The sequence below is a fragment of the Acanthopagrus latus genome, chromosome 23 (assembly GCF_904848185.1).
Source record: "Acanthopagrus latus isolate v.2019 chromosome 23, fAcaLat1.1, whole genome shotgun sequence".
Classification (NCBI taxonomy): Eukaryota; Metazoa; Chordata; class Actinopteri; order Spariformes; family Sparidae; genus Acanthopagrus; species Acanthopagrus latus.
The window spans coordinates 1,227,343-1,254,104 of record NC_051061.1 but is presented as its reverse complement, the minus strand read 5'-3'; the positions used below and the strand labels follow the sequence as shown (position 1 = coordinate 1,254,104).

The 26,762-nt window shown below is 40.1% G+C and overlaps 1 protein-coding gene across 3 annotated transcripts in view; it reads right to left on the bottom strand.

The window, feature by feature from the left end:
- The window catches only part of LOC119014650 (potassium voltage-gated channel subfamily C member 1-like), an 87,902-nt gene that overhangs the window by 20,952 nt on the left and 40,188 nt on the right, over window positions 1-26,762 (bottom strand). For 2 of the 3 annotated variants that reach the window (XM_037090016.1, XM_037090015.1), the window contains exons 3-4: window positions 24,643-25,504; window positions 21,265-21,477 (exon numbers count right to left, since the gene is read on the bottom strand). In XM_037090016.1, coding sequence (XP_036945911.1) covers window positions 21,265-21,477; window positions 24,643-25,504 — 1,075 coding nt within the window. Of the gene's footprint in view, window positions 1-18,395; window positions 18,525-21,264; window positions 21,478-24,642; window positions 25,505-26,762 lie in introns of all 3 variants that reach the window. The other variant, XM_037090017.1, reaches the window with a different exon arrangement.

Genomic DNA, 26,762 nt, shown 5'->3' with positions numbered 1-26,762 from the left:
ACAGTGCTTTTGTTCAGAAACAAGAAAACAGCTAGCCTCTGTGGTTAAATGATTTTTGGGAAACTCCGAGCAACTGGAGTGGATAAATCATCTGGAGCTGAGCACAGTTAGAAATACACAATCCTGCATGTTAACACTCAATCTATGAAAAAAAAGAAAAGTAAAAAAAAAAAAAGAAAGAAAATTTTTGTCTCAGAATCCAGGTGTTTTAGCCAATATGGACAACAGGCCAATATTAACAGGTAACAGTCAGTTAGACAGAAAGACAGACAGACACACTGACCGAAGAGAAAACCCTCTCCAAGGTGAGTGTCAGGTAGGCTGTGTGCTTCTCCTTACTGAGAGGCTAAGATGAACAAGTCCACATCCATGCTCAGCAGCTCTGTGAGGCTGTATTTGGCTAGAGTAGTGTCCGGAGCTAAATTCTAACATGATGTTGAATAGGTGTAATGTTCCATTTTCACCAGCTTAGTTCAGTGTGTTAGCATGCTCACAGTGGAAATTAGACTGAAGACAAACACAGCTGAGGCTGGACTTTGGTTGAAATAGCAAGAAGTGCAAGAGTATGGAGACCTTTCCACATGTACTGTTGATTATATTAGTGTGGTTATAAATGTGGTTTATACATTACATATGTCATTTACACCTGTTTCCCAACATATGGCAAAAAAACCTTGTGCATAAACTTAAATACTGATATGACTACTAAATCCGACTATGTAGCTGGATATTTTAGGTCAAGAGGACATTTGTGGTTCATGAGTTTGCAGGATATCAACTGACATTCTTTCTTTTTCACATAAACGAATCATGAGAAAACATTTTTGAAATGCTTTTTTAAAAAAAAGGGCACTCCAGGTCTCTAGTGGATGAATAATTACATGAAAACACCTTTTGAACTTACGATATGCACATCTTTGTCGTAAGCCAATTTGTTGATATATCTACAAGAAATAAATATAAGGGAAAAGATACAGAGAGCTGCAGGGATGACCTATTTTTGTGGACTAATGTGAGAGTTAGCATTGCCCTGGTTCCCTAAACAAAATGCCAATTGCATTTTTCTTTTGGACTTTGGATTATTGTAGAAAATAACTGAACAAAAGCTTATAATACTCACACATTTTGCTCAGTGAGATAATCTTCACCAATGAACACCACTTTCATTATTTTTGAAGCGCAAATTAAAGTAGAAGTAAAAAAAATACAAACAAAAAAGAACATTAGGGTACATCACAGTCACATGTATATACCAGTATATGTATATACTATACTATACATTTTACCATAAAACTGATCAATGTACAAGCTGTAAAGATAAAGTTAAAATAGTTTGTAGCTAAAGTAGGCCTGTAAAGACAGACTAGTGAGTAGATGAGTCCACGTGTCTGCTGTGATGACGTTTAACGTCCCCTCTGTAGTCTCATTTAGACACTTGTTAGCAACTGCCTTTTTTAAAACACAGATTAACATGACTTTATAGCTCAACTGTGTGGTGTTTACTTTTTTTATATTGTAGAACAAAATATGAAAATCTCTTAAGTTTGTTCACAGACCTTATTTTAGGCATTTCACCAAAAACCCATTTTAAAAAAAAAACCCAGCTGAGGTAGAGATGAACCTGAAGTGCAAAAATGTTAACTTTTAAAGTTTTAGGACTCATTCCTGTGGCACCCTATTGGTCCGGCTTATTCATTATTGCAGATTGAGATTATTATTATTTATTTTTTATGTGACATAAACATAAACGTCATAAACAACAATGAGCTAAACCGTAAAACCATGAAAAATATAAATAAAAACATTAGCCATTATTAGTCATGCATATGAGATCTGGAAGTTTCAGTTATTTTACCGTTTATTTTACGTTTTTCTTTCATTCAAATGGTGTCCCAAAGTAAACTTGAACTGTTGCCTCCATCTGCCTCTGGGTTTACTTCCACTTATTTTATTTCTGTCTTGCAAATGCAACTTGTTGGAGTGAATGAAGTTAGGACATCAGACAGAGCTGTATTTCCTGAAACAACTTCAGCACTGAGATATTTAGGACTTTCTGATTTACAGTGGGGTTGGTGTGTAGAACAAAATCAAACTTCTGTGGTATCTATTTCACGGGATAATATTTTTCCAATTTCACTGGAAGCTGCCTGATGCTGAGTGTGCAAAGCCTGAGGTGCTTCCAGGCAAGCCAGCAACACAAAACAATCCGGACACTAATTAAATCAATTCATCGGTGTCTTAAAAATGGGGATGCTAATTAAGAGCCCTAATGTATTTAGTTTCCAAAGGTATAGATACACTTCACCCAAAGTCCTAATTTGAAAGAGTTATTGAACAGTAAGAGGAGAAGTAACTCTAAAGGCTGGGTCATCGTACAACATACGCTATGCAAACATCTCCAACATGACATACAGTAAGAGGTAAGGCTATGTTCCGACAGACATCAGCACAAAAGCCCAATTGAAACTCAGCAACTGTGATAAGGGCCGGCAAGGCAGTCAAAGTTAAGACTTCTCCAACTGCCATAATATGACGGGGCTATGGTGAGAGCAGCATTCATAATCATATGGTGGTGTCTTATAGCTGTTACAAAACTATAACAAGCTGGCTAACTAGCTTAATTTAGTGCCTAACAGTCACATGTAACATTCAAGGCCCAGCAGACATGTTGTTTGCAACAGGGTCACATTTAGGTATTAGCATTAGCTTGCAACAGCCAATGAAATCTGCTATTCCAACAGTGATCTTTACAGACAGCATAACTTCAAGTTACCAGCTACAATGGAGAAGCTGTTTTTCAAATATGACAATGGTGGCAGATTAACAATAAAAAAGAGAAAAAAACTCATCTCAAATTGATTTATTGTTAACTTGCCTTTGTTATCATATTTGCTATGTGACAACAGAAAACTTGACCATCGTATTTGTTGTCACCAACAGGCAGCTCTAATCTGGTCCAATTTAGTTAAACTAGCAAACAGCTTCACCTTAATCAATGATTATGCTGCCGTATCTAAATTATTCTAGCAGATGTGTTGTTATTAATACCTAAATACATTGAAATTCAAAAACACTGATTTAAAAATGTTGCATTAAGTGTAGGTCCTATAATACAATAATGAGTAAACTGAATCAAAACAGCCAGAATGGCTGTTTTGATTCAGGTGATTCAGATTGGGTGGTTTTCTACCCAAGGATACTTTGTGAATTAATCCCAGCATTACATTGATGCTATATTGAGGTCACACTTGGTCAGTGTTATCCTTGTGTTAGCACAGTTAAAGAGAATAATATCTTCACTGACACATTCAAATTTTGGATCTTCACCTAGTATAGCTACTTTATAGCACTGCCCAGGCATATACATTTCATTTAACTGGCAATAGTGTCTTCTTCAGTTATCAGACATACTTTTTTTGGAACAGCATTATGGTCTAGCGAGGCTATAGTCTACTTGAACCTTAACATGTTTCCCCATCAGCAGTTGAATATCGCCACAAAAATGCTATTTTATCGGTTTTGTAATTCCAACAAACACCCGACATTTAAGAGGTGACAAGTGTGGTGATGTTGGCGCTGCTGACGTGTTGTGATTGTTGCTTTGGTGCATCAAACTCATGTCGTCCTTGGACAAGTCAAGAGAAGAGCTGACAGTAAAGTACTAAAGGGCATCTCTACATTGCACCCTCATCACAAAGGCTACAACAATAAACAACTAGAAATCAATACCCACATAACCCACCAACACATGATACACAAGAGTATTTAATTACTCATCAACACCCATCAGGAAGGGTTTGCCCTTGTGAGGTTAGTCTGCGATCAGTTTCAACTCTTTGGAAACATAAGATGGATGTTGCATAAAGAGGAAGTGAGGCTCTGAGACCAGCATGTAAGGTCAAACGAAATTCAGCTTTGTAAAATTGCTTCATAAGAGAGCTGTTACTGTTTTACTGGCTTTCTTGAACAGGATTGGTTAAACTAAGAGAAGAGTTTGCCATTTTGCTTTAACTGATGACCTTGGGAAGCCTTTAAGCCATGCTTCTCCAAAATCTCTTTAAGTAAAGAGTTTTAAGTGGTATTATTGTTGGTGCAGCTGTTGTAGAGACAATCGGATAGAATAATTACATACAGCACAGGAAATTATGTGAATTTACTCATTCGTTTAGTCTCTAAGGAGAAGTGAACGCAGATAGAAATGATGCAAGGCTTCCAGCCTGACTGGATTACCAGTGACCCTTCACCTTCATAGCAAATTGAAACAATGTGGAGTTACTATTCTGTAGCTGTTACATTGTGCAATCAACAAATACACATTAATGATATGTTCAAGTAAATAGCTTGTCTATTACCAGTTTGAGTATCAAATCTCATGTCCTATAGGCTTGAAATCCTCTTTGTGCAAAAGGTTCACATGGAGAACAGTTTCCAGTATCCACAACTTTTCCAGTGTTTTGTCTGTTGCTGCTCTCAAATTTAAAATAAGAATATAATTACAAAAAATCTATGACGGTGATGAGGTAAAACATTAATAATGTATTGTCTCTGTACTGTTTTCAATTAAATCTGTATAAAAAAATAAGATAATTATCACATTGTTAACAATTTATGTTTTGCACAGTGTCACAGCATTTTTGGAATCAGGGTTGTACTATAGTATTATGGTACAGTATATAGCATACTAAGCATAATGTCTGTGGAGTTATATTTCACTTAATGGGCAATGGCAAGCTCTCTTAAACCTCAGGAGGCATTCTGGGTACTGGATACTACAGCGACAGATCTGGGTCATCATGTTCTGAGGACCTGGCTATTGAATGTACTGGTGTGTGTATGTGTGTATGTGTCACATGTCAGTTAAAATGCAAAAATATTAAAGTCTTTTCATCTGGGCATTAGGCCTCATATCTGAGAACAGCAAATATAGAACCGTACCATTTTCTTTGTGTGTAAGTAGTCAACATGATATGATTGTAGAATACCATTCTGAAATCAATGACCAATGTCATCTTGGCTTTAGATATGCTTTGTGTGTGTGTGTGTGTGTGTGTGTGTGTGTGCATGCGTATTTTAGCATGTTTACTGTGTATCAGCACACATTCTACTCTGTTTAAATAGCTGTGTTAGCAATGCCAAGTCCTGTAACCACAGGAATAAATCAGCAGCACTGCGGCTCTAAGTTGATTAGAACACACACACACACACGCGCGCACACACACACACACCATGCATGCCAGCAAACATACACACACACGCACACAGAACAGTGGCAGTGTTGGAATGATTGGAATCAATAACCTACAGTTTCTAACACGCAGCAGCAACTTAAAGACTTCCGTACAATCCCCAATCAGGACCGCTCTCATCAGAGATGATGTGAATATGATTCTGAATATAAACGCAGATCTGCCTGACCAACGTTTAGTACTAACAGACAAACAAAGGCAAAACACATTATTGTTCAGCACTTATATGTCTCATTGCTTAAAAGATTCAAGCGCAGTGACTGCTTCGACTGTGGCTCTCAGTGTACACAAAGTCAAGCAGAAAGGTGCTTAGCATCTTTAATGAGAGCCTCTCTGCAGTTTGCACTGCAGCACACGCAGCGTCAGGCGGCCTCAGCTCTGATCTGACACTTACTGTGCCTGGTGTCTCTTTCATGGCCTTTGAAGCTACTTCATCTTTTATTTTTCTGGTGCTTCATGTGACGTAATGTCTTCACTGGCTTAAAACGTTTACAGCACAAGGTAGGAATGCATTGTGGTTTTACAGCAATGTGATTACTTTTTCAATAAGAGTAGTGTGAGGGATGATACAGCACCAGCTCGTCTTTGTAAGGTGTTTAGTACAGAACAGGTTTCCTTTAATGCTGCTGATCAGTGGAGGTTACATACTACAACAGACACTAAAATATTAAAAAATCCGAATAAGAAGGACACTAAGGTTGGTGTAAAGAGGAGTCAGACACATTTTCGACAGGCACTGAATTGACTCCTGTCTCACTGCTCACATTACTTGATCCACGGGACCAATTTTTTGACTGTCTCCCTACATTCCAAGATCTCAGCAATTATTTTGGTGAAGCATTGAGTACTACATCAGCGTCTTTACCCCTCGCTATAGGAAAAACCTTGTGGCATGCCGCAAGCTTTGAAAAGGAAGAATAATTTGTGGAATAAAAAGGTGACGTCTGTCTGTAGAATTGACTTGTTTTTAAACTGTCCGACAGAGTCCAACAGTGTTAGAGGAGTGCAATGCGAGACCAGTGGACTGCTTTTCAAAACCTGTCTCCTAAATTACCCACAATGCTACTTCGCCACTGAGTGACATCACAGGAGGCAGTTTATCAGATTTCATGCAGCTTCCTCTGGAGCCACAGAAGGCTTTAAACTACTTTTTCGCACGTGTAGTTGTACAGCACTTTCATACGGAATATTGGTGGAGTCTTTAGTCTGGATGAGTAGAGTGAAATTACGGAAATACAAATAAAATCTGAAAACTGTCTGGAAAAGGCAAGATAAGAGGAATGTAAAATGGCCAATTTAGTGTATTTGAATACAGTTTTAAATAGTGCATCACATCATGATCCCACTAATGTTAAGCCCGTTGTTCAGCTCATGTTCAAACGGTTATTAAAATAAAGTAGTTTGATGACGTCAACCAATGAGATATTTTATTGGCCCCTGTTCTGTGTTTTCAAAACTGTGATTTTCAAGCCAAAGCAAGAAGCTAAGTGAGTGCTCACAGTTCAGCAGCATCTGTTAGCTGTGCTGTGGCGGTGATTTGTTGTACATACCTCCACTCAGTTAGACTTTAGTAACACAACGCAGGGGGAGAGACTGTGGAGGATAGCCTGAGGATGGGATGGATACACCAGTGTTAGAATGGGATGGTGAGACATGAGGGAGGGGGGAAGGAGAAGGAGGGAAGTGTAAGGGACGATGGGGAAAGGAGGAAAAGGAGGAGGGAAAAGGGAAGTAGAAGCAGAGAGGGAAACGGATGGAGTGAGCTAATGTCTGTTCACACCACAAGTGACTTAGGGACGTCTACCTCTGGACAGGAAGTAAGTGACTGTACGGTACTAAATAAAGGTTGTTAAACAGAATGTTTAGTTCTGAGTTTTGAGTGGACATTTAATTGAAAATGACTAAAATAAATCTATTGTTTGGCATGCTGTGGTGATACCACACTACATGTATTGTGGAGGATGATCTTGTGTCAGACTTACAATAATCAAACTTCTCACCAGGTTCAAAAGAAGTAATACAATATAAAGAAATACAACTGGCTTAGGGACCACTGATACAGGATGTTGTGATGAAACTATACATACTGTACTTTCAGCTCTGTTATTAACTAGAGTTATTAAGTGTGAAGGACCCGTCAGCCCCACAATTGCATTTATATAGAGAGATATAACGAGTATATGACAAATTGAACTTAACATTGTGAAACTAAGAAGCTGGTGTCACTGTATATTTTTTTTTCTGTCAAAAAATCTCATGAAAAGACCAAAATCAACGTGTCTGTTTTTTGATACTTGCTGTCCATGGCCCTCTGCTCCAAGCCCATTTATTCCTGTTTGATATAAATCTTTAGTGTTGCCGACCTTGCTAACTGGACTTACAATTGCATTTATGTACATTTTCTGGCACAGTGCAATACATCTTCCCACGTAACACTACAGTTGCAGACCTCACTGCAATTTGCCTTAAAAGGGGATACTTTTTTTTGTTGTTTACCTCTAAGTACTTGTGTTTAACATTTATTTTGCATTATTACTGTATGAAGTGGCTACAAGGTGTGCTGATGCTGTGATGTTAAAATGTATATCTAATCCACATTTAGTGCTTGAGTGAGTATTTAGGGCAGCAGGACAGTGTGTGTGAGGTTGAGCTAAAATGAACTCGTGATAAAGGAAAATGGAACATAGGAACATGTCACCCAACACAGCACTGTAGCTCATTAAAGTCTTTGAAATCTTTTCTGGACAACAATAGGAGCGCTATAGGACAGAGAAATGATCAGGCTAAGGGGCATATAACGCATGCGTAGTTGATTTGGTCTTGAAATGGAAAAAAAAAATATAGAGTATCACCAGAAATACTATTTAAAACCAGTACTTATTGTATATAGACTATCTGGAGACCTGCTGGTAAACGCTACTGTATCAACCACAGGTAGTCTGGGTTATGAGTTATATCTATGATCTGTGATCACTGTAATGGTTGCATGACATTCCTGCAATGAAAGGGGAATGGAGGGACGTGAAATGGGGGAATGATGAAGAAAGAGCAGTGCGAGGAGGTCCAGGAAAGATTTGGAAAAGGGGGCGGGCAGAGGGAAGTTAGGGAAGGGGAAGGTCTTGAGGGAAATGAAGTGTACACAGAAATGAACAACCAGGGCAAATACTATTCCAACAGCAATCTGCATGCAAAGCTATTTATATCAACACGTGTTTCAGTTTACAGCAAAATTATTACATTATTATTATTTTTAGATATTTGGAATACTACAAACATTTTTTTGATATGCTCAAACAAATACTCAAATTGAAAATATTATTTGAAACCACATGTGGATTTGAGATTGTCAAGAAATAATATTTGCATCAAATACTGGCATATGAAAATGCAATATGACATTACAACACATTAAACTCTAGGTTAAAACATACATACGTACACACATACATACATTTATATAACATATATGTATGTGACATAGCTGATACACAACTGAGATAAGAAAAGGATAGAGAGACAAAGACGAAAAGCTCACACAAACCGATCACAGTAAAGAAAACATACAGTCTCATTGCTATGTCATATCAACACAAAGACATACATTGAAGACCACACAGATGAATACATTAACCATGAAAAACACCATGGTTTATGCATAAAGAAATGCACATGCAGAACATCTATAATGATGACACATGCATAATAATCTGCACAAATAATACCATGGTTATACTGTGTAAATGTATTATTAAAATCTATTTACCTGAGCAAACAAAATAAGTCTTAGCACAATATAATGTACGGAATGAAAAACATGGCAAAGTTATGACATTAGTCAGATGTGGTGGGGAGGACAGAACATGAAAGAGAGTATGAGTACTGAATAAGCCTACGTCCTTCATTACCAATTAACTTTGTTTGATTTTGCATGGTGAAGTTGTACTGAGCTGCTTAAAGGTGTAGTATAAGCCTAAAAATTGGCCACCTGTCAAATTCATACTCCGAGCAAATAAGGGGCAGCATATCACCAGAGTTACCGCTAACTGCTTCTAAATGTAGCTGCCTTTAGCTAGTTAGCTCTGTTAACCATGCAGCTAGGAGTCTAACTAGCCAATTCTGCCCAACATTTACGCTAAGACTATTGAGGAACAGTGTGGTAGACAAGTAAATACAGGACGGGCCAGGGCTAGCTGGCTAGCATGCTAACTTCAGCAGACATCTTTTTCAACACAGCACACTGTTATTTCTTCACATTCCCTTTATTATTTAAGTTTTTGGAATGTTTTAAAATAAAAGTCTTACATATTGCACCTTTGAGAGACTAAAACAGTTCATGAGTGATGGTCTGTAGTGGCTGTGAGAGCTCAACACAACTAGCCTAAAAAAGCATGAACACATACACAAGTACAAATGCATGATCAAACATCCCCATCCCTCTGACAACAGTTACACTGGAAAATACAGTTAGTAAATATACAAATAAAAACAGCCAGGTAAACCAGCAGTAGACCATCTGCTTAACCTCTTCCCCAAACAGCAAATGTTCGCACCTAGTTTGGCGACCATAATGAGGCACAGTGACCAAGTTTTGCATTTCTCCTGGTGAAAGTGATACTGGTTGAGTTACTCTTTAAGGTGAACATACATAGTTTTTGATTCAGAAGAAACTCTGAGCTATAACTGTATGTAACATAAAACAAACAGAGCTGTTTTTCTTTCTTTCTTTTTTCTTTTCTTTTCTTTTTTTTTTTTTTTTTAAATATGATTCAAATCTATCTTAATTTGAATGATCTGATACTGTATAATAAAATCCCAAGACCAATCTGTCAATGTATGCTTTTTCTATGGATGTGAGACAGCCAAGCGTCAAATGTAGGAGGATTGTCCATTTGGCGAGTAAACGTCTGAGGGCTGTCCGCCACACTGATGGGTGTCAAAACAGTCATGTATGAAAACTATGCTGAGAATTTCGATATTTAACTGAATCAGAAATCAAATCCGAATCAGAATCAAATCAGAATTTCATTGATTAGGCCGTCAGTGACGACACACAGCTCTATTAATAAACAGTATAGTCAGCTATAATTCTTTGTTTACCCCTGATGAAAGCATAGCCTTGTTTACATGGTTAAAATATCACAATTTCTGCTCTTTCTATATAATCCATTTTATTGAACTGGTTTCCTGACATCATTGGCTCTCCTCCTGACACCATTGTGGCTCAACTGTAGCACTCAGAAAATGAAATAATGTGGCCTCAGGGCATTTGGATCACCGATAATGATTAAATACTAGCCTAAAGGCCATTGATCATTGAGTGGAGAAGAGGAGAGTGAAGTCAAAACAAACTGTGTGTGAATGAGATAAATAGAGTGAAATTGGATGAAAAGAGAGAATATATTAAAGTGGTACAAATTGTGTGGTGGTGGTAAAACTCAAGGGAGAGCAAGTGAAAGAGAGAAAGAGGGAGCGCTCCCCGCTGTTGTGGCGCAGCATATCTCCTTACACCAATGAGACTCTCAGCAAGACTCAAGAGTCAGTTCAGGCCAATGGTATCTGTCTGTCAATGAAGAGAATCGATACTATTTCTACTGAGAACAGGAGGGGAAGGGCAGGGAGAAAAAGACAGGGAGAAAGAGAATTATGGGAAGAAAAAAACAAGGAGAGACAGGACAGTCAGAGAGAGCATGAAATACAAAGCGAGGGAGTGATTAATGCAACATTTCATTCCTTTATTCGACCTCCACCCACTCACTGATTAGGTCTCCCAATGAAAGGGGAGATAGACGTGTACAGTATCATAATGCAGAGTGCGTCTGCTGCCTTTGAAACTCATGCAGTCAGATGAAGATGTAATGTGTAGTCTTGGCCTGTGGAGGCACTAGTGGCACTGCACCAACATTTGCTCCAGAGCTACCTCTCTGCAGGTTTTTTTTTTTCTTTTTTTTTTCTTTTTTTAATTTTCTGAAGGAGAGCAGGCAGCATTCTCCTCTTTGCCTTTTAGCGGTCAGGGCACTCTACCTGATCATTTATCCTGTTTTGTACTGAGACAGCAAAAAGACCTTAACAAGGTGCAGAGTCACAGAAAACCGAGTTGTGGTTGATGGAACAGCAGGACATTAATGTGAATAAAGGTCTTAGTCCAACCACATCTAAAGACAAAGGGTTTGCATCTGTTCTGAATGACTACTGGCAGACAAGAATGTTGATTTGCAAAGAACGATATTACATACATTGACTGTTTTTTCGCCCCCATTGGCAATGCTTTCAAAATGATAGCTTTCTGAAGTAAGGGAGAAATGGTGGCTGAAGCAAATAAACCTGTTTGAAATCTGCTCAAAAATTGGGTTACAGCTTGAAAAAGATTGTGCTTACAGTGACTAACAGATCGATGTTGCAGGTCTATAATTGGGTGTCATAGTCTTCCACACAATCGTCTGACAACTTTACATGCCTAGCCAACCCAACCCTTGCTGGATCTCTTTGTGTTAAAAGGCTAATCGTTGACCATCATTGATTCATAGGTCCATTCTTAACCATCAGTGAAAATGATGTTCAGTATACTAGTATCCTTGAACTGTCAAGACACACAGTATTTTTTTATATTTCTTTTTTGGCCTTTGACTTTAATTGACAGGACAGTTGAAGACATGACAGGAAACAAGATGAGAGAGAGGGGGAGTGACACGCAGCAAAGAGCCTCAGGCTGGGACTCGAACCCGTGGACACTGCAGAGAGGACAAAACCTCTGTACATGGGACGTCTGCTCTACCCACTGAGCTAAACGGTGCCCCAGACACACAGTATTTTACAAGAACCGTTGGGAAACCATTGTTCATGTCCTGTCTGAAACTAGAATCAGAATCAGAAATACTTTAATAATCCCAGGGGGGAATTATTTAAATTATTTAGAAGTGGAAATAACATAGCAAAGTAACATTACACAAATAAGGTAACATCACTATATTACTGTGGTAATATAGTAACAGAACATAATATTCTCCTGAACTAAACCAAGTAACTATCATCCCTAAACCTTACAAAACTGTGAGAAGGTCCAGTAGGTCTGTGGCTGTCAGGCCGCAACAGTCATGTTGTCTGGGGAACGGTGATATATGGTGCTGACAATCAATCTATTCAGTCATTTACTTTTGAGGATTTGTTGGGAGAGATTGCATATAAATGTGCATCATGTGCTGCTGCTGTAGCATTTATAGTAATCAAGATGCTTTACTTACATATTTGGACAGGCAACTTGTAATTTTGCTTGATCCATTTTCACTTACCTGTCCGAACTAGAAAGGTTTACAGGCAGCTCTGAACCTGGCATGTATTTTAATTACTACTTAGTCAAACTGTTGATTATATGAATACACTTGGGTATTATTAGGATATGTGTGTATGATTTCTCATCTCTAAGGTAGTATTTGCATGTTTAACCTTCACAAGAGCCTGAGCTAACTGTCTGGCATGTTTGAAGAGAAATCTGTGAAAATGTGGAGCTGCTGATTATGATGCAGAGGATTCTTAGGTTATGGAATGAGGTTAAAGAGAGACAAAAAAACATTTCAACCAATTGTATGACATTGTGTCACCTTAAAATGTTTTCAGTTGTTGACTTTGACAGTTGACTTTAACCACACTATGTGACTAATGTCCAACTAAAACCAAAAAACGATTTCATCCACAAACTCAGACAAGATCTAAAAAAGCTTACCTAGTGAACACCTGGTCCAAAAGTTACTGGTTTCTGCAAAGTTGTTGCCCAATTTAAGCAAAAAGTGCTTGCCCCTCTTTGTGAGTAAAAAAATGAATACGTATCAGTCGAGATTACTGTTTTACTGGGTACCTCAGTTAAACAGTCCCCTACACTTTATATGCTTATAGGCTTGAGTATCCAAGTATGGACAACAACATCTGTTTCCTGAAACCAAGTGTTGTTTGGCACTCTCCGTTCCTTTTTGTAGCCGACATCACGTCCTTGCATGTCGTACGGTGGCATCATTCACCTCACAAAGGTTTGATTTGTCTCGCCATTTGTCTCCCTTGGCTTTACTGGATGGGTAGTGGATTGCAGTCCACTGTATCAATATGAATCAATAATGCAATCAAACACCGAGCCCTGACCCAAAATGCTTTGCTGCGCCAAGTCCCAGAATTCCCCTGTCCACTGTTTCCGTAGCAACAGCAGGGAGATGAGGAGAAAGTGAGCGAGTGAAAAGAAAAAGAGAGAGAGAGAGAGAGTGGAGGGTGGCGGTAATGAAAAGGTATGACAGAATGATAAGGACTGATAAAATAAAAATGACATACGATCATAAAGAGATCAAAATATAACAATTTCAGGGATGTGGAAAAAATATTTAAAACAAATTAGCACATTTCCAACAGATAGATAGATAGATAGATAGATAGATAGATAGATAGATAGATAGATAGATAGATAGATAGATAGATAGATAGATAGATAGATAGATAGATAGATACATAGACAGATAGATAGATAGATGTTGCCTTTAGCCTCAGAGGGATAATCAGACAAGCTGACTAAGAGAAAGAAAGTAGGAGTGCGAAAGATGACAGACCCTCTCTATTGACTTCCTGTGACTTGTGCCCTTGAGCCAGGATCACCAAAAGGTCAAAGCATTGCATTTCATATTATAAAACCATGACCAAGCTACAAACCACAGGAATCCCTCCGGCAGGGGCGAAGCAAATATGGCTTTTCAAGAGCTTTGCATCAATAGGGACTTTTAACAGTGCTTCTGTTTTTTTAATCTGTCCTAATTCGGTCTTTCACAACCAGAATTAGTAGCTTGCGCCCCTGCCCTACTACTTGCTCAGATAAAAGAACAAGAGCCAAGAAAAGAAGCAGAAGAAAACGAGGACAAATACGTTGCACAGAAGGGCAAAGGAGCATTACAATGCTATGCCGACCTTTTCAGAATGCCTCCAAAATGCTCAAGTCTTTCGTTCTTCCCGCCCATCGCAGCCACAGATCTAATGTGTTGGATTACAGCGACGGCACTGACACTGAGATGCGCAATTAATCCTATCCAAGTACAGCACTATCTGTGACAATATCAGCGAGAGGGAGGAAAGAAGGAAAGAGAACGGTCAAAGAGAGACTGGAAGAGAGCCCTGGTGGTACATCTGAAGCAAAAGCCTGCCGACCATTCAGAAATGAGTGCGTCAAATCGCGAGGTGTGCTTGATTTATCTTGTCAAGAAATTTGACCAGTTGTGAGCGGATAACTTCAGAAAAGATAAATAAAGCAAACATTTTTTTTTTTTCTCCCAGAGGCAGGCAGCTAATATTTTTTCCAGTGGTTTTAAAGCTTTAAAGTGCAGACAGATAAAGTTGGGAGGCCATCACAGCACAGCAAACAGTGCCACTGCTATGCTTGTCACTATCGCCCTTCCAAGTTGATCTCATACTTACCTGGATGTGTATGTGTGCCTGTTTGGGATTAGAGTTTTGTCTGTCTCTCTTTCTTCCTGCCTGCTGGTCGTTAAAGAACCTGCTAGATCTTGTATGCTTTTGTACTTGGAAAAAAAAACAAAACAAAAAAAAAAAAAAAAACGTAGCCCTTCTGAAGCATGTACAGTGGTCAGTGTTCCAGCCCAGCCTGACAGAGAGTCAGAAAAGGCTCAGCTACAACAAAAAAAATGTTGTTTTCATTGAACGTGCAATGGGATCTTTTAAAACCCTTTTTGTAAATGAGATGTACAAAATAGTTCCCTGAGAGATCCAATCAGCTCAATCCCATAATGCATCGATTGGAGCCAAGTCTGCTGTGAAACAGAACAGTGCTCTCTGCGGGCTGCACTGTAAAAACTGACCTGAGCTCAGTTCCAGAGGAGAGGACAGAGGAAACCTACCAACCAACCAATCAGCAACCAGCTCTCACTGGTCTGGCAGGGCAATAGGCCAACCAGTGCACAGCAGCCACTTTCACTCTGGCACCCATCCCAAAACAAGGTTAAATTGAAGCCCCATTTATTCCTTTCCCTTTTCAGTTTTTAAAATAGTTTTGTCACATTTTTTTTGTGGAAAAAACTCCCACAGTATTTTTGTGCAAAATACTTTTCATTTTGATTTGATTGATCTCAATCTCTGTAAAATTTACAAACAAAATCATGTATCAAAGTTTTGTCCACACATGAAGCCAAGTTTGTAAAGACCAGACCTCAAAAGCAGTCTGTGAGTAAGACATAACTGGTCCATTCGGAACCAGGCTGACTGCGAGCTAAGATGCTTTCAGGGTGGGAAACAGGATGGTGAGCGTTTGGTTTTTGGCGCCCCCCACTATCTGTAAGTACCAGAGTGAGAAGAGACCGGGTGAGAGGAGGAGAAGGAGGAGGAAGAGGAGGAGCAGGAGGAAGGGAAGACAGCTACACACACAAATACAGACACACACAGAAAAGGACAGACATACGGACAGAAACAAACAGAAAAGATAGAGAAACAGACAGACAAACAGACAGATGGATAGTGTGACACAGACCAACAAGAGCCAACGTACAAACGCATGACCTGACACAACCTGGGGAAGGAGACAGTAACACAACAACATAACAACAACAACAACAACAACAACAACAGCAACAGCAAGCATCAGACATGGACCTGCAATGTGAACTTTAACCTTTCACCCTCTTTGACCCCGTGACCTGTTCTCCCTGGTGGTTACAACATACTGTAGGTGTAAAGAGGGAAGGCATATCTCTCACGCCAACACACAGACAGGCTGATAAACAGTACACAGAGTCACAGTGTCATGCTTGCAGACTCACACTGTGTTCATTTGGAAGTGCTGGAAGGTTGTGCGCTAGTGTGTGTGTGTGTGTGTGTGTGTGTGTGTGTGTGTGTGTGTGTGTGTGTGTGTGTGTGTGTGTTTGTGTGCACATACAACTGTTAGAGCTGATTTGGCTTTGACAGTTTTAATGAAAGCTGAGCTAAGTTTTTGGCCTTTTATGTACAATTAATCACATTTATCGACTGCAGCAATTGTAAGCAAGTATATTGTGCCTTTACATAATATAATTGTACCTATGTTATTGCATTTATGTGACAGTCCTGAGCACGATATGTAACATACAGACAGAATACTAAGATCATTTCCTTTTTATAGAGAAATCGCTTAATTTTCACCACCTTTGGTGCAAATCAATGTGTCTGGATGTTTACTAATGTGTTGTCCACTTCCAAATAAGTGCACAATAATAACCTTTTTATCTTAGTATTACCATTTTTTCCTTTTTCTTTAATGCCCCTGTTCTGTGCTCTGTCAAGCTTCCTTGCAAGCTCACTCGACCTGTGTGTTGTGGTGTGACACTGCTTAAACCTATTATAGATGAACAGTAGACAATTTGTGATTTTGTCTCAAATCAAATCACCAGTAAGAATCTCAGTATTTCCTCTGCTATGCAGGATTTGTGGTTAGTGAGGCAACTTTGTATAGCAGAATCTTTCCACGTGAATTATTCGGTTCCTGAAGCCTGATGACAACTCGCATGGCTGGAAGGGGAACTGTAGCTGCCAGTGTGACTGTGAGTGGATACGCTACTTTCTGCAATTATCTAACCTTTGTAAATAGTAATTATGTAATAACCATGAATAATAATGATAAGAAGTGATCGTAATATCTCATTAAATATTTTATTTTACACAGTATTTTTTTTGTCTTTCATGTTTGAAATGTCACATTGGGTCACAGCATTGAGGCACAAATACAACTCTATATGTTTCTGCATGGATGTATGTAATTTGTCACTGGAGGCTACACTGCATCTAATGCTGGGGAGCTAACCTGTTTGTAGCAGTAATGAGATATGTCATTGTTATTACTTGTTAGAGTGAATTATGTGAATCCTGACAAGTGGCAAAGTCTTTTGTAGTGTAGGGACAAAACACACACACACACACACACACACACACACACACACACACACACACACACACACACACACACACACACACACACACACACACACACCATGCATATGCCCCCACCCTACACACCACTACTACACACAATATGATGCTTAACACGCTTAAAGCAACCTGCATGCACCTCTGTATGTAACCACTGAGTTGGTGTGAGTCACTAAGATATAAGAAGTCTGTCACTTGGTGTGTGTGTGTGTGTGTGTGTGTGTGTGTGTGTGTGTGTGTGTGTGTGTGTGTGTGTGTGTGTGTGTGTGTGTGCTGTTTTAAGAAAGAGGAAACAACTACTGACCTTCATATTGTTTTGGGGGTCGGAACTTCTTACCTGTTTTTTGGTATCTCACTAACTGTAATGCTTTATGATGTGCTGTCTCCTCTATTCTTTTCTGTCAACTTTTCAACTTCTTTTATTGTCCCTTACTATTTTGCTGATAATACACATTACCAGATTTAATTACATGTAATCTAGTTTAGTCCAGTCCAGTCTAATCAAATCGAGTCTAATCTAGTTGTATCTAGTCTACGTTATGTAATCTGGTCTAGTCTAACCTGAATTAATTTAAACCCACATTGCAGTCTGGTCTTTTCCATGTACTGTAATCTAACATAGTCTAATCTAATCTGTTCTATTCTCTTCTTGTTTAGTTAAGACTAATCTAATCTGGTCCAATCTATTCTAATCTAATACATTTGAATACAATGTTATCAACACTCCAGCTTCTTAAATGAGAGAAATTACTGCTTCTCTCTGTCATTTACAAAATAAAATCAATCCATTATTCTGAAAGTAATTGGCAGATTAATTGATAACAAAACTGACTGTTATTTGCAGTCACAAGTGTTTGATACCAACACATTTGAGAGAACACTGCAAAAAAAAAAAAAAAAATAATAATAATCTGTCTGCGTCAACTAAAGTACATTTGCGTCGACCACATGAAACAAGCATCGGTCGAGCTCTAATCTGAATTAATCTAGTCTAATCTAGTAGGTTTGATCCTGTTTTGTCTAATTCAATCCAGTCTTTTCTAAACTATTTTTAATATACTCTAATCAAGCTTGCTCTAAGCTATCAAGTTTAATCCAGTCTCATCTAATATATTCTAATCTTTTGTTTACAGACACAGTTTTCCAGTGAGTTGAGGTTGTATTCTTGATGTAGAAATGTTTTTCGCTGCTTTGTGCACTGTGTGGAAGTGTTACCTCTGTATTTCTATGGTTTGATCCAGGAGGCGGTGGAGTTAACACTGAGCTCCTGCTGTAGCAGAGGCCCCTCCGGCTTGAACCAGTCCTCACCCAGGGAGGATGTCACACTGCTGGACTCTGAGCCGTCTACACGTGGGTGTGTATTTTAGAGTGCGTTTTTGTGTTTGTGTGTGTGAGTCAGGGGATTGAGCATGTGGAAGGTTTATAGAGGAGTGTATAGGTTGTTAAAGGTTAAGGGTTATATTTCAAAACAAAAATAATTATTTTAATGTTATCAGGTGAAGGTGGTGGTAAGCAAGATGACAGCATAGATATGGGAGGGGAGGGAATCAAGCATGGGGATGAGAATGAAACGGGAGAATAATGCAAAGGTAAATTGAAAGGTAAAGTCAATGGAGGAGGTGGGAGAGAAATGAGAAAGAGTAGAGTTGGGGGAGGAGAGAGAAAGAAACGATGAGTTAATGAATGACAGCATGGAAAAATGTGAAAAACAAACTATTCTGACACAGCAGGATGATGAAGAAGCCTGGTGTGATGACTGAGACACTCATCTGATCTGCCTGCTCGGATGGATCAGATTCAAAACACTGCACAATTATACATGAAGCATTTCATTTCAAAACAAGCCAAAGACGCACTTAAAGATTTGCAACACTAAAATACTGCAAGAAATTTCCAGTAGTTTCCAGAATGTGGCAGGACATGTGTTGCATCCGTATTACTGTCAACAAATCCCATGAAAAGAATGCATCCTGTTAAGTACTGTGTTCTTCTCCTTCAGTGCTACAGAGCTCAATTGTTTCCCAAAATATATATAAAAAAATAAAAAATACATCAATGAGTTGCAAAGCCACGTAGGGAATGTCATTTGTTTTCAGGGTCATAAACCAAAGTATCTGACCTGATGATGGGCTCCACCAGACAAGTGACATGAATGTGTTACTAAATATTATCAGTACCAGTACCTGGAATCATGTACGAGATGGTACAGTTTTTGTTGGTACTTTACTCTCTTAGAAATAAAACAAATGTCATTTCAGCATTTTTACAAAGAGGGAAGATGGTAAAAGACGTGGAGCAAGCTTGGAGAAACTGTTCTTATTCTGTGCACTTCACTCAACCTGGATACCTGGACTAAAATTAAGACAGTGATGGAATATCAGCCCAGTATTGGACTATATATAAAGATGAACATAACTGTCAAAAGGAACGTTAATAACAAAATGTAGACAGCAGCAATATGCCACTGCAGCATCTGTTTGCCTGATCCAAAGAAGAAGAGGACACATCAGTATCGTCTGTCATGTTGCTCTTGCATACTGCAATATTTCCCCATAAATATCATGCAGTTCACGTAGTATTGGTTTCATACCAAGGTTTCCATATATACTAAAAAAACGTTCATATTATTTCACCATACAAGAGAGCGCAAGGACAAGGAATAGCTGGATGGTGGGGCCTCCCCAGGTGGCCGGGCTTTGCTCTACCCCGAGGACCTTATCAATGATGGGGCAGTACTCATTGGGATAGCTATCCAACTGGGTAGCACACAATATGCAGCTGGTTGGTGTGGGAAACCAAACTCTACAGCCCAGTTACAGCACACTTTTTCCTCTAGTTGGTGCACCTGGCCTGGTACAGGATAGGTGGTGTCCATCTTGGACATTCCTCTGAATCATTATGCCCTCCAAAATGTTCGAGATGGACAAAACTCATAATTCATGAGGGCACCAGATGTCCTTGTCAGGCAAGCATGTGTGATTTACTGACACTAGTCTTTTTTGTCTTTACATGGGATTTGTTAATAATAGAAATAAATTAAGTAATCATCTGTATCCGAAGATTGATCTAAATGATCGCAGGTAACACTATAATCCAAATAAAGGCCTGTTGTGAAATGAAACTTTATGTACATAGTTTAACACAAAGGGCTATATCAGCTGTGAAGAACAGAGAATACAGCACAAACAAAAGACCAATGTTACCCTGCATGTAGTGTTGCTGAGTGACTGCTGACTCACCTCAGTAAGAAATCTGCAGAATGTGAATATTTGACCACAGTTCACAAAGAAGAGCCACCATGAATACTTTTGTGTTACAACGGAGTAAATCAAGTCACTTCAACATCAGCACAGATGACAGTGCTGCAGCAGCCTCTGCAGTACCTCTGCAGTACAGATGCAGGAGAAATGCATGAAGGGGAATTCTTCTACTACAGCTGTAGTTTGAAGGTGTGAGTGAGAGGAATCACTGGGTCAATATCAATGCCGCTGACTGGACATTGATATGTTATTTGTACCACAGGACAGAGCCGTTCATGTTGAGAGGTCTGAAGGAGTGATGCTGAGGTGTCACCCAGAATGATGGGGGGTGGGGGTGGGGGTAGCAGGTGTGTGTTTGTGGGGTTTGTCTTGGGTTTTGCTTAGCACAAATGCTTTTTGAGCACTTATTTTTGAAAAGGCTGTGTATTGTTTGTGTTGTCGGTACTGTGCGTGTGCACTTTTGCGTATACTTTGCATGTGTGTCTGTGTATGTAACACATTCTATAGGTGCAGAGGGCGGACACAATACCTGTGAACACCTGCAGAATGCATTTTGATCTGGTTAGGTGTTTTTTTTTTATTTTGTCCACCCTCTGTATGTACAGTATGTATGTCATCAGATATAGGTGGGCTTGGAACATGTGTCTGAAAGTTACGTGTGTGTTGATGTTTTTGCACACTACACATACTCTCAGCACATATCAATCAGGACCATGCATCGAGCGACAGCCCACTGCTGTCACTCAAGTAGCGCCCTCCTCCCGCTCCTCCTCCTCCTCCACCTCCCCCCTCAATCCTCCGCCTTCCGCTCTCCGCCCTCCTACCTTTCCGAACGTTTCCGTCCGTCGTGCGCTGGAACTCTCCGGCGCTCAGCAGGAAGCAAGCCCGGTCATGTGGGTAGCGCTCGCGACTGGTGGTGGAGCCGAGGCCCCCGGTGGCCGGGCTACGCTCGTCCCCGAGGACCTGATCGATGGTAGGGCAGTCCTCATTGGCCAGGGCCGCCGCATTGGCCGCTGCATCACCATTCTGCTTGGAGTCTGGGGGGTGGGGGGGGGGGGCAAGAAAAATAGTGGTGGAAATTAAAGGGAAAATAACAAGGGAGAGATCAGCATTGAAAGAAGAGAGGGACAGGAAGGGGATAGTGTGCAGGGAGAGAGGAAGTAAAATTAGTAAGTGAGAGTGTAAACATGAAGAGGATAGGAGAGGAAAACAAATAGTTGAGATGGGAGGAGAGGATGTGAGAGAAACAGAGAATGCAGGGGCAGAAGAGCACAGAGGAGAAAAGAGGAAAGCAAAGGAGATGGGAGAAAAGGAAGAGGAGAGGGGAGGGGGAAGTTGAGAGAGAGGAGGGGAGGTAAAGGAGTAGAAGATTAATGGTAGTGAGAGAGCAGGAGGAGTATGGAGGAGGAGGGGAACCCATTGAGAGAAACAGGGACGGTAAGAGCATGAAAGTAATAAAAATGGAAAAGGGAGATAAGACCGCAGGTGTTGAGGAGGGGCTCAGAGGAGGACAAGGAGAAGGGATATGGAGATGAGAAATAGAAGGCGAAAAACAGGAGATGAAAGGGAAGCAGCAAGAGAAAAACATGGAGAAGGTAAAAATAAAATGAAAGAGGGTAAAGAAAGGATGGATAGATGATGAGGGAAGATGGGGGGGGGGGGTGCAGAGGAACGTTAGTGCCTTGTGATAGCTATCCTGATCACATGACCAACACACTGCAGCAGAGCTGGCTGTAGACACACACAAACACACACACACACACACACACACACACACACACTTGTGTGTTCTCAAACGCAGCATTTAACAGCACTGAATGAGAGCGACTGAACAAAGGAGAGCGAGAAGGCTTCATGTGTATACACACATACACACACACTCGCACACACACACACACACACATACACACACACACACACACACATACACACACACACATACAGGAGGTGATGGCTACAGAGAAAGCAGTGTTTGTAGCTTGCATTGCAGCTGTCAAATCTAATCTGATATGATTTACTGCTCAACACTTACGGATACCAGAGGGGTGGACAAACACATGCAAAGAGAGAAAGTTAAAGTTGGCATGCACAGAAGTTTTGATGATGCTCTGAAGCCAGTCGCCATCGAGTATGAATCTTGTTTAAACCTTGGGAGAGTGCAAAGGTTTTAAATTCAACTAGATTAGTGAACACAAAGATGGCGCCCATTCAGTCCAATCTGAATTGCTCGCCTGGTGCATACAATACAGTTTTCTAGAGTCCAGGTTTACTTCCTGAAGCTTTACATTGTGATGATGCAACAGATTAGAAATGGCTTGACTTGGTTCAAGGACAAATAAAAAACCTCTATGGACCCTTGTGTGGGGTTTGAGGTGTCTTGTCAGCAGTTACAATTTTTCAGATGTCTTTTATCATGGTGATCTGGGGGGAGTATTTAGGCTTGCTGGTATTCTTGAGTACAATTCCATGCAGATCTGGTGAGCTTAAAGTATGGTTAAGCAGTTATTGGTGGACTTAATAGAATTAAAGGGGATGGTGGGGCGCTAGCAGAGGTACACACTCTACAGTGCCTTTCTCGTTCATTTTTTGTTGACTTTACATCTTGATATGTGCTTTAGCACTTCATGGGCACAGTTGAATTTAGCAGAAAAGTATTGCTAATAACAAATGATGTGTGGAACCAGACAGAAGGAACACATTCCCTTTTTGTGCAAAGATAATACTTAAGCTTTCGAACACTTATACACAGACACACATATACACAAACACACAATGATTACATGTCAGTTTGCTGTCCAACACTGGTGGCATGCCAAGCTCAAGACTATTGATAGTTATAAACCCTAAATTCTGTAAAGGCACACATTGCTACTCCACCACAAGCATGCAAACACACACACACACACACACACACATACACACACACACACACACACACACACACACACACACACACACACACACACACACACACACACACACACACACACACACACATTTGTGTATCAGTGCAGATGATGGACATGTCTGTTAAAAGAGCAGAGCAGAGCAGAGATGAGATGAGATGGCTTGGATCAATTTTCCGACAGGCATAAAATATTGTATATCTATATAGAACGCAATCCAGGATTATCTGAACATGTCAGCCTTGGTGGTAGAGCATGTGGCTGTGAGAGGGAGGAGATGGATCTGTCCACAGAAAGTAAAAAGTTTTTTTTGCAGCCTTCAAGTCCCATCGTAAATTAGAATCTATTTTAGTGTACGCCACTCTTGGAAGAGCGAGGACATCAGCAAGTTATTTACAGCTTCAAAACCTGTTAGATACACACTTCTACTCATATCATTACAGAGCTGGAAGTCTGACCTCTGGTCATCAGTGTGATGAGAAAGTAAGAAACTTGAGCAGTTTTACATAATCATTTTTGTTGATGCCGCTCCAGTGATTAACAATATAATTTAGAACTACAAATACAAAAACAAATCCTTTGTCCACCATGTCTGAGCATGTCCAAAACAACCTCCAAGCCCATATACATTTACAACAGACATGTCCCTGCCTTCTAGTGCTCACTCATAACCACATTCTAAAACTGGCATCTAAGTTTTAGTGATGCTACAATAAAATTTAAGGACTCTTAATCAATTTGGGGGATTTTGGGTGCGATATTGGTTCACAGCAGATGCATAATTCAGAGGCCTCTGTTTTATGGACACACTTTTCAAAATTATGTTGGAACACTTCATTAACTAATTAGAAAAATGAAAGGAGGCAACTATCTTGACAACTGATTGTTCATCAATTATCAACCAAAAATATCAAGCTTTTTTTTGTATTTCCAGCCTCGGAGGATTTGGCTCTATTCTCGTATTCATCGCTTTGTTATTTGAATAGATTTCAGTTTGAGCTGTTGGTGAGGCAAAATAATTATAAAAGGCATGGGCTGTAATGATGATGATTTTTTTTATTTATTTTATTTTTTTTTTATTTTACCATTTTATGACATAGGATCTAAAAATGTTTTGGCAGTTTATCCTGGGACACATCCAAGTTGTACTAGAGATGGAAGGTTTGCCCTCCCCGGCATCAGCAGATCTGCTGTTTTAAAATGTTTCTTTGAATGATGAACTGGAATAAAAGATTTTAAAAAGGTACTTTAAAGATCAGTGTTTCCCATCCACACATCACGATCCTGATCACTCACCTGCCCTGTTGATCTCGATGATCTCCTCCTGTGCCAGTGGGCAGTCTCCAGTACCCATCATACTGCCAGATCCCACCATGCCAGGCCCGAGTACATTGCCCATCAGCCTGTGCGGTGAGGCGGTTGCCATGGCCAAGGCGTCTGGCTTGCAGTAGTTGGGGCTGCCTGGCTGCGGTGCTCGGGGAATGTGCTTGTTCCTCTTCTTAGGGAGCTTCTGCTTGGCCATGGCCAAGGAGTAGTACATGCCGAAGTTGTTGACAATGACGGGCACAGGCATGGCGATGGTCAGCACACCGGCCAAGGCACAGAGGGCACCCACCAGCATTCCCGACCATGTCTCTGGGTACATATCTCCATAACCCAGCGTGGTCATGGTCACCACAGCCCACCAGAAACCGATGGGGATGTTCTTGAAGTTGGTATGGGCCGCAGCTGTCGGATCATCAGGATCTGCACCAATGCGTTCGGCGTAGTAGATCATTGTAGCAAAGATGAGGACGCCCAGCGCCAGGAAGATGATGAGCAGCAGGAACTCGTTGGTGCTCGCCCGCAGAGTGTGGCCCAGGACCCGTAAGCCGACAAAGTGGCGGGTCAGCTTGAATATACGCAGGATACGAACAAAGCGCACCACGCGCAGGAAGCTCAGCACGTCTTTGGCTGTTTTGGAGGAGAGGCCACTCAGCGCCACCTCCAGGTAAAAGGGCACGATGGCCACAAAGTCAATGATGTTAAGGGCGCTGCGGAAGAACTCTGCCTTGTCAGGGCAGAATATGACGCGCAGCATCACCTCAATGGTGAACCAAATGACGCAGACACCCTCCACATATGTCAGCCAGCCATCTGTGACTACCTCATACACTATCTGCAGGGTCAGAAGAAAAATATGAGGGGTTAGTGTTTTTTATCAACCATCACTCCTCAGTCATTCATTCATTAAGAGGTACAACACCTTGTTCCCCAGGGAATACTGATCCATAAACTTTACAGGGCCTAGCGAAATTCTTTGGCTGTACTCCAAATACTTAAGAATTAAATGTCATCCATTTTGTGATTCTTTGCATGTGTACTCACCAACCAGAATGTTTTACAGTGATCACATTATCAGCAATTAATATTTTTTTTTTTCTTTTGCCTGGACCAAGAATCTTTCATTTTCAAAAAAATTAATATCTCCACTATTATGTGCTTTGTTGCAAACACCATTTCGATTCGGTGTAGTATTAATATAGTTACTACAGATCTTGGCAAATGTAGCTGTGAAGGTTAAAAAAAAAAAAAGAAACAAACAAAACATTTATTAAAAATACTTGAACTCTATATTTTCCCAAGAAGGACTATATCAATTCCCTAGAAACTTTTTGATGTGAAACTAAAACTAAAATTTTAATGTGTGCCGTCATGAACTGGGAAAAGTTAAAAATTCTGGCTGAGTTGGCATGGAATGACCCATATGCATTTGAGTTTTATAGTCGCACTCTGATATCATTCTGTCAATAATTAATTTCTTGAGCAATTCCTTTAAAACTATACCCATGGGTGTATAACAGAAAGACATAACTCATAAAGGGGGGAAAACAACCTAATTTCTAGCCTTTCTGTCACAGATAACATTTTGCGCTTCTTCTGTATCATTAAACTAATTAGCACTAACAACAACTCTGTTCAACCCCATACATAAAACCGTGAAAAACAGACCTCCTTAGCACAGTTCATAGGTCTATAACACAGAGTGGATAATCCAAAAGACTCCTCATGTTATTTATCCTGTACAGCTGCATTGCGTAATCAGGTACTTAGACACTTTGATTCACAACTTAGATATCTACTATAAAACCACACTCACCTTCTCCTGAGTGACCTTCAAACTACCAAAGTATCTAATTATGTCTCATTAAAACAGCAATTCACAGATTTTCAATTACTAATGTGGCCTGTTTAATGACTTCTGCTGATTACGAGGTTCTTTGTCAGGTCTGATCAGAGGTTTTATCTTGGCATGAGCCTAGAGACGGCAACATTTAGGGACAAGGGCTTTTGCCTTGCTGGGTTCAGTGGTTGAATCAAATGCTAAAAATCTGACTAATAAATCAGTTTCAGAAATCTCCAGACTTTATAGAAAA